At 52.2% G+C, this 8050-nt stretch overlaps 1 protein-coding gene across 2 annotated transcripts; it reads right to left on the bottom strand.

Moving 5' to 3' along the window:
- Positions 1–946: 946 nt before the first annotated feature.
- LOC142844769 (keratin, type II cuticular Hb5) lies at positions 947–8050 on the bottom strand. 2 transcript variants are annotated; one of them, XM_075963572.1, is made up of 9 exons: positions 7631–8050; positions 4987–5195; positions 4421–4481; positions 4205–4300; positions 3444–3608; positions 2924–3049; positions 2316–2536; positions 1572–1603; positions 947–1140 (listed from the first exon to the last, which is right to left on the bottom strand). In XM_075963572.1, the coding sequence occupies exons 1-9, from the start codon at positions 8048–8050 to the stop codon at positions 947–949; spliced, it is 1524 nt and encodes a 507-aa protein (XP_075819687.1). The 2 variants fall into 2 exon arrangements, with proteins under 2 accessions (XP_075819687.1, XP_075819688.1); XM_075963573.1 differs by having other exon boundaries at positions 947–1133; positions 1568–1603.

The following is an 8050-nucleotide window of genomic DNA, read 5'->3' on the forward strand; positions in this document are numbered from 1 at the left end:
GACTAGGAGATGGCCCAGGGATGAGTGGAGAAGGTTACCCTGTGACATGTGATACTGGCTTTTCCAAAGCAATAGTCACCAGTGTGGGGCTGGCTTAGGACTGGTTGGCTGGTGCAGGCAAACCAGCAGGGAGTGGAGACACTGGCACAAAACACCACACACCCTTGCATCGCAGCAGCCTTTATTGAAACACAGATGGGGCACTCCAGAAGGCAAGGCACCCACAGACAGAACCAGAAATTGGCCTCAGAGTCCCCATCCCTTCAGCCCTCCCATGGCCAGTTCCCTTCTGCACAGGCAGGGGAGGCCTGGAGCAAATATGGAGTCTTTGAAATGTGTAAAGGCGTCAGGAACAGCAAAAACAAAGCTCCCTAGCCAGGGGCTGTAGGTAGCAGGAATCCCCAGAGAGCAGACTGTTTTCTGGGAGGCAACCCAAAGAATATGGATAGAGCATATTGCCCCAAGGAAGGCAGTCAGTCAGGGAGGTGACCAAACACAACCATTGATAGGCAGGTGCTTGCTGCCTCTGGGGCCATGTACCTGGGGCCAGAAATGGGAGCTTCTTGGGCAGGGTTCCCTCTGGTACTTTAGTTTTTGCAGGAAAGCCTGGGTGGTTAGGACTGTGCCTTGACCTATGAAGGCCAAGCTTTATTGTTTAGCCACGCTGGGTGACAGGTAGTATCACAGAGGGCTTGGTGAATGATACAAATCAATTATAAGTGTTTGAAGACAGGTTGGAATTAGGCGGAGGGTTGGGAATATCTTCTAAAGTGAAGCCCGAGGAAAACCAAGAAATAGCTCCCTAAAAGGAGAAGGTGGAGGAGAGTGGCCCTGACTCTTTCCTCCCATAGGAACATCTAGATTATTCTGGAAGCAAGCACACATTTTCCATTCACACATCATTCCACTCTGGGGCAGACAGACATCGCATTTGCAGGTCCTGGCGCTAAGCAAAGCGCACTGAGCGACTGCTCCCACAGCTGAAGCTGGAGGATCTTGGCTGGCAAGGAGTGCAGGAGTCAGGTGCCATCACTGAGATGCTGCCCCCAGTGGCAGAGGGGCCAGAGCCAATCTGGCGCCCTGGGGTTGTGCCATATGTGAGGCCCCCACATGCGACTCCACCACGGGAGCTGCTGACACCTGTGGGAAGAGGAACAGGGAAGGATAAGGGGCTTGCTGGTGTCACCCACCCACCACAGGTGCCTGAGGGCTTAACATGCGGGGCCTGTGTCCTCCTCAAGGGATCAGTGGCTAACATGACATGTCCTATTCTTTCAACCTCATGGCACATCTGGACCCATTTCCTTGGACTGCAGTGTCCAGTGGCCACCAGTTAATGGGTGCTCAACTGTTTTTGAAGCTAACCCTCCCTCCTTCCCCGTACCTGCAATCCTTACTTCCCCACCTTCAACCCCCCTTCCTGACCAGTAGTCGTTAGGGAGGAGCCTGGGGAAGAGGAAAGACTATGAATGTTGGGAATGTTGGAGGTTGGGTGGGGTAGGCCCATGCTGGCTACAGCTTTGCCCAACCCAGAGCCATTTTTCTAGGGGTCCTTTCCAGCAGATACTTACAGACATTCACGGAGCCCACACCCTCGCATAGCCTGAGGAGAAAGGAAAGCACCATTAGTTCTAAGCACTGACCTGGGTCCTTGAGACAGTCGCTTGGGGACAAACAAGGCCAGCTTTTGTTCTAGGTTGGAGCTATCTCCTGAGAGGCAGGAAGGGCTCCCCAAATCTTCTTAGAATGTTCATTTTCTGTCTTTAAAGTGTCCCCATCCATGGAGACCAGCCCTCCCGGTTTAGAGCAGTAGTGAGTGGAACCGTGACCGCCACTCACCGCCTGCCATTGGTGCCTGAGCCTGCTGAATGCCAATAAGTGCTCACAGTAAGCATGAGGCAGAGCTACGGGTATACAGGGCACAGCATCCTTATTGTACATGAGCCTAACTCCAGGGAAACTCGGAATGGACTTCAGAAGCCCAGGACCTAGTGTTGGGTCCCAGCTCTGCAGCTTAGTAACTTTGTGGCCGTGGGAAAGGAGCTGAAGACTGAGTCATCCTTTCTCTGTTTTTGGATAGGAAAAATGGTACTTACCTGACAGGATGGACGATTATAAATGGGTGCTTGACATAGAGTATACATGATAGGAAGCCATGTGGTCAAAGCTATATGTCACACTTGTGCCCAAACCGTTAGCCAGGAGGCCCAGGGTCTCTGCCCCTTCCATGCAAGGACTAACAGGCCCTAGCCAGCTTGTTTTTTCAGGACAGTTTGGTCCTCAGATGAACCCCCACATGGTTCTTCTCAGCTCACCTGTGCTCCTCGCCCTCCAGCAGGCGCCTGTAGGTGGCGATCTCGATGTCCAGGCCCAGCTTGGAGTTCATCACCTCCTGGTACTCCTTGAGCAGGCAGGCCATGTCCTGCTTGGCCTTCTGTAGGGCAGCCTCCAGCTCAGCCAGCTTGCAGCGGGCATCAGTGAGGGCGGCCTCTCCTTGCTGCTCTGCCTCGGCCACAGCGGTCTCCAGCTTTGCACGCTGTGGGGGTAGAGAGGGACATCTTGTTAGAACAAGATGGGGGGGGGGCTGTCCCCAGTGTTTAGAGCAAGGGAAGTGAGCGCCCTAGTGATGATCCATGGCAGGTAGTTAATAGGGCTGGCAACCCAAGGAGGAGGTGGCTGGGCTATTCTTCATCTCTCCTTGTGGGCAATGACTGAGGATGGGTTACATCTCTTGAAAGTCAGAGATTCTGCTCATCCGAGCATGTCAGCTGTGTGATATGAAGGAATCCTGTCTTCTCTCTGGGTTCCTGCTTCCTCTCAATCTTAGAGACAGGCCATTTCATTCTAGTGAGCAAAGCACCCCGTGATGTCGCCTGTTGCCTTCCTGTGCTTATCACTTATCTGAGTCTGCCTTATGACCTACCTGGCACTTGGCATTCTCAATCTCAGCCGTAAGCCTCTGGATGATGCGGTTCAGCTCGTTGATCTCCTCCTTTGTGCGACGCAGGGTCTCCCCGTGCCGGATCACTGTGGCCTTCATCTCCTCACACTGGAAGTTGAGGGTGGGGGACAGATGTTTAAGAAGGAAAGTAGAACAACCTCCCCCTCAGCCAATGAAAGTGCAGCAGGTCCGGTGTTCAGCTGATTAGTATGCTGCAGGTACAGTACTCAGCCAATGAGTGTGCAGCAGGTCCTGTGCTCAGCCAATGAGTGTGCAGCAGGTCCTGTGCTCAGCCAATGAGTGTTCAGCAAGTACTGTGCTCAGCCAATGAGTGTGCAGCAAGTACAGTGCTCAGCATGTGCAGTATTTACACATAGCAGTCCTTGCTAGCTACCTGACCCCGAGATCAGTCAGCTTTTCTTTTACCAGTACTAAGGAAAAAGAAACCTTTTCTAACAGACACCTTGCATGGCTCCCACAACCATGACTAGGAGGCACTCACCTTGGTGCGGTACCAGGACTCAGCCTCTGCCCGGCTGCGGCTGGCAACGTCATCATACTGAGCCTTGATCTCAGCAACAACACAGTCCATGTTCAGGTCCCGGCTGTTGTCCATCTTCACGATGACTGATGTGTCTGAGATGTGGGCTTGGAGAACACGGATCTCCTGCAGAGCCAAGAGGAAGAACATTATGCTTGATGCCTCTTTTGGGCTTGGTGTTCCATCCCTGGGACAGTGTTTCTTCACTGGTGGAGCTCTGATGAGGAAGCTCACTGATTCTGGCCCCCACCACCTTTGTTCACATACAGGCACAATGTTAAACAGCAAGGCTGGAAGCCCTAAACCTTACCCTGGGGTCAGCCTCTGAAAATGGGGGAAGTGTGGGAAAGGCCTGATTGGAAGTCCCAGGCAAAGGTCTGAATGCCAAATAGTAACTAGTCCAGAATGAACCTTCATACGTGGAATCCCCGTAGACCTTCATATTCCTCTGTCGTCTAGCATGCAAAGACACTCCAACATGGGAGATACCCACAGACCCAGAAGATGACTACATATCATGCACAATTATCTTACACACGTGAATACAGATGCACAGTAGCTATGTGCACCCAACACTCTATACCCAGTATAGTGGGGCCTTTTCACATGTGTGGGCATGTGGTATGTGATTGAGCACTCGCAGACCTAGGACCCTGAACCCCACCCCCACCTCTGTGTCCTCTTTTTTCCATCCTTGCTGTCACGTGAGTGAGTGTCTCTACCTCTTCATAGAGGCGCTTCAGGAAGCTGGACTCCTCCACCAAGGCCTCCACATTGGCCTCCAGGTCTGATTTACGTAAGTAGGCACAGTCCACATCCTGAGGGGACAGAGAAGAGGGAAGGACATGTGGAAGGGTCCAATGCAAGGTAGTCCAGCCAACATGATGATTGCCTGGAGGTGACTCCCCTCCCTCCCTGCCCAGCAAGTGGACCCTCACCTTCTTCAGAACCACAAACTCATTTTCTGCGGTAGCCCTCAGAGCTACCTCCTCTTCATACCTAGATGTGGGGAAAAAACAGAACTCAGGGTCCACGCCTCGAATCCTGCCTCAGTTCCTAGCCAAGTTCTTCCAGAATCATGAAAGGGATTAAACCTTTTGTGGTTGAATGAGTCTTTGTGTGTTGTGTTTGTGCATTGCTCTTGGCAAGGCCTTGCTCAGGTTGGCCGCATTCCCCAGTCCTGTCCCTCTGAGGTGGGTTTTGAGAACATACATTCCACCCCGAGTCTAGTCATTCTGACACCCTAGATTCCAAGAGCACTGTGCTGGTGTGGGGGAGCCCACAGCCCAGGACCCAGAGCAGGAAGGAAGGCAAGGAATGGGGAAGACAGTACTGGGACCCCCATGTGGATTTAGACCCTCACTTCCTGGGAGCCAGTTCTCTCTCAGGACCCGGTTCTGCTGCAACACCCTCCAAGGCCCAGGAAGTCCTATGGGACCCTGAGAAGCCACAACAGAGATTTCCCACCCACGACCCTCCGAGTCCTGTGGGTGTGCACACTCACTTCTTCTTGTAGCCCTCCATGGCCTCCTGCACGTGGTTGAGCTCAGCAGCCAGCCGCCCACCGTCAGCCTCCACACACTCAGCCTCCCGCCTCAGTGCCTCGATGTAGCCTCCAAACAGGGGTTCTAGGTTGCTCTCGCAGCAGCGCTGGTTCTGGTAGAACTGCCACTTGGTCTCTAGCAGCTTGTTCTGCTGCTCCAGGAAGCGCACCTGCCATTCAGGGGAGGAAAGAGACTTAGTGGGAATTTAGGGAGTGTGTATGTGTGTGTATTTGAGTGTGTGTGCATGTGGTGTGTGTTATGGTGTGTGTGTGTGATGTGTATGGTGTGTGGTGCTTGCAGGGTGTCTGTGTGGTGTGGAGTGTGTTGTATGTGTGTGATTAGTATGCTGTGTGTTTGTTGTGGTGTGGTATGTGTGTATATGTATGTGGTATGTGTGATTGGTATGTGTATGTATGTGTGTGTATGTGCATGTGTACGTATTATGTGTGTGTGTGCTATGTGTGTGGTGTGCTTTGTTAGAACTCTCTGCCCTTTCATGCTGGCTGCACGCCTCCAAACTTGGCTCAAAGCCAGGTCAGGCTCCAGCTCCGGTTCTGAGACTGAGGATGGCAAACTGGTGAGCCCCTTGGTGTTACTCACTCCATGGCAGTAGAGCTACAGCTGTGAAGCCTGAGCCAGTTCACACACGTGTATTGTTCAGAGCAGTAGTGCTGCAGCTGTGAAGCCTGAGCCAGTTCACACATGTGTATTGTTCGGAACAGTAGCGCTACAGCTGTGAAGCCTGAGCCAGTTCACACACGTGTATTGTTCAGAGCAGTAGTGCTGCAGCTGTGAAGCCTGAGCCAGTTCACACATGTGTATTGTTTGGAACAGTAGCGCTACAGCTGTGAAGCCTGAGCCAGTTCACACATGTGTATTGTTCGGAACAGTAGTGCTGCAGCTGTGAAGCCTGAGCCAGTTCACACACATGTATTGTTCGGAACAGTAGTGCTGCAGCTGTGAAGCCTGAGCCAGTTCACACACGTGTATTGTTCGGAACAGTAGTGCTGCAGCTGTGAAGCCTGAGCCAGTTCACACATGTGTATTGTTTGGAACAGACCCCGACATGCAGCAAGGATAGCAAGTCAATAAAGCAACTCTAATTACTAGTGGTTGTTCAGCCATTTTTCCAACAAACACATCTCCGACATTCACTCTGCGGTACCCAGGCCTGTGTCTGGAACACCTTCCACACACGTGTGCACACCCCCAAACCACACACATACACCACATATATATACACACACACCACACACAATACACCATTCCATGCATAAGCACACACATACCACACCACTTACACACACACACTGCCACACACCACACACATTACACCACATCACACACATTCACTACGTACACACCTGACACCCCTATGACTCTTTATGTCTTTATTTTTTCCTTTGTCCATGTCTTCATCTGTTTCTGTCTTTTATGTATCTGGTTTTATGTCTTTGCCTGTCCCTCTCTGTTTTTGTATCTGTATTTCTATATATTTGTGTCTGTGTCTGTATCATTTGTTTGTGAAGTTTACTCATTCGTCATGATTCTGTGGGGGGAGGGGGATGCAGAAGTCGTTTCCTCTACATCACAGACAGGGAGGCAGACTCCCGGGGGGTCGTAAGGACCAGTTCACACTCACTGGGGGAGTGCTGTCTCGAGCCCCCATCTATTGCCTTCACTGGCCCACAGTATGTCCGAGCAGTGCCCTGAGCATCCTCAGCTCCATTTGTCATTACATGTGGATATTAAGACCTCCCCAACGGGTGATTTGGAGGATTTACTAAGGCCACTAAAGAAAAGCATCAGGAGTTTTAGACTCCCTCTCCACAGCCCCTTGGAGGCAGCTGCCCAACTTTGATACTTTGCCAATATTGGTGGGTGTCCTTGCAGGCAGGCATCCTCCCTGTCTCTCTTCCAGCCTCCCCCACCTCCTTCCCCACTGCCTTGTTTAGCTGTCACACTTCCTCCTCCACTATTGTCTTTGAAAAAGAGAGAGTAACCATTGACATTTATTGAATGCTTGCTATTGGCTTGTCCTTTCCATAACGGAGCTCTCAAATCTTCACAGAAACACATTAGGTCAGTCCTGCTATTCAAGGGTGTATCCCGCCTGGGGGGGGGTCACACTGTCAAGTGTCACAGGCAGCCCACGAGGAGACAGTGTGGCCTGAGCAGTCTCCCTGCACTGCCCATGTTGCCTAGGCACAGGCCACCATGCCTTCTGATTGTATTGTCTTCCACTCTTGCCCTCAACCAGGCTTGTAGTGACACCCCTGCCTTTTCATATTGTCCTCAGATATACACACATGTACACGCACGCACACACACACACACACACACACACACACACACACACACACACTCACACACACACACATACACACACACACACACTTAAACCATTGCCTGGATTTCCAGACTACATAATGAACTTTCCAAGTACCAAATGAGGGCCACGCACCCATCCACTTCTGTGGGTCTGCATTTCTTCCACTCTCCTGTCCCTAACCTGGCAGCCAATTTGTCTTCCCAACAGACTGGACTCTCCCAAAGGGAAGTCAGGCCTGAGGTCTGCTCTGGGCCATCACAGACCACACTCACCTTGTCGATGAAGGCCGCGAACTTGCTGTTGAGGCACTTGATCTGTTCCTTCTCCTCATGCTTCACGCACTGAGCATTGGGGTCGATCTCCAGGTTGAGGGGCGTGAGCAGGCTCTCATTGACAGAGACCGTGGTGATGCAGGGGGGACTGGGCCCACAAACACCCCCTGAGCGGTATCCAAAGCTGCGTCCACAGGACCCTGAGCGGAAGCCTCCCACAGCCATGCGGGGCCCACAGGGGCTCGGGTTACAGAGACTTCGGCTGCTGAAGCCGGTCAATCCCCTGTAGCAGGACACTCCTCGGAACGGAGCAGCACTGATGCAGCAGCGGTTGCCAGTTTTAGGGGCCACAGCTGAGCAGGAGCTGAAGTTTCGGGTAACTCCACATCCTGAGCTGATCCTGTAGGAGCGACAGGACAT

The sequence above is a fragment of the Microtus pennsylvanicus genome, chromosome 2, assembly GCF_037038515.1.
Source record: "Microtus pennsylvanicus isolate mMicPen1 chromosome 2, mMicPen1.hap1, whole genome shotgun sequence".
Taxonomy (NCBI): Eukaryota; Metazoa; Chordata; class Mammalia; order Rodentia; family Cricetidae; genus Microtus; species Microtus pennsylvanicus.

Coding starts and splice junctions, on each gene's coding strand:
- LOC142844769 (XM_075963572.1), bottom strand. CDS start 8,050: ATGTCCTGTCGCTCCTACAGGATCAGCTCAGGATGTGGAGTTACCCGA. Junction 3,609..4,204: donor TGAAGCGCCTCTATGAAGAG/GTAGAGACACTC, acceptor TTGGCTCTGCAG/GAGATCCGTGTTCTCCAAGC. Junction 2,537..2,923: donor TTGAGAATGCCAAGTGCCAG/GTAGGTCATAAG, acceptor CTACCCCCACAG/CGTGCAAAGCTGGAGACCGC.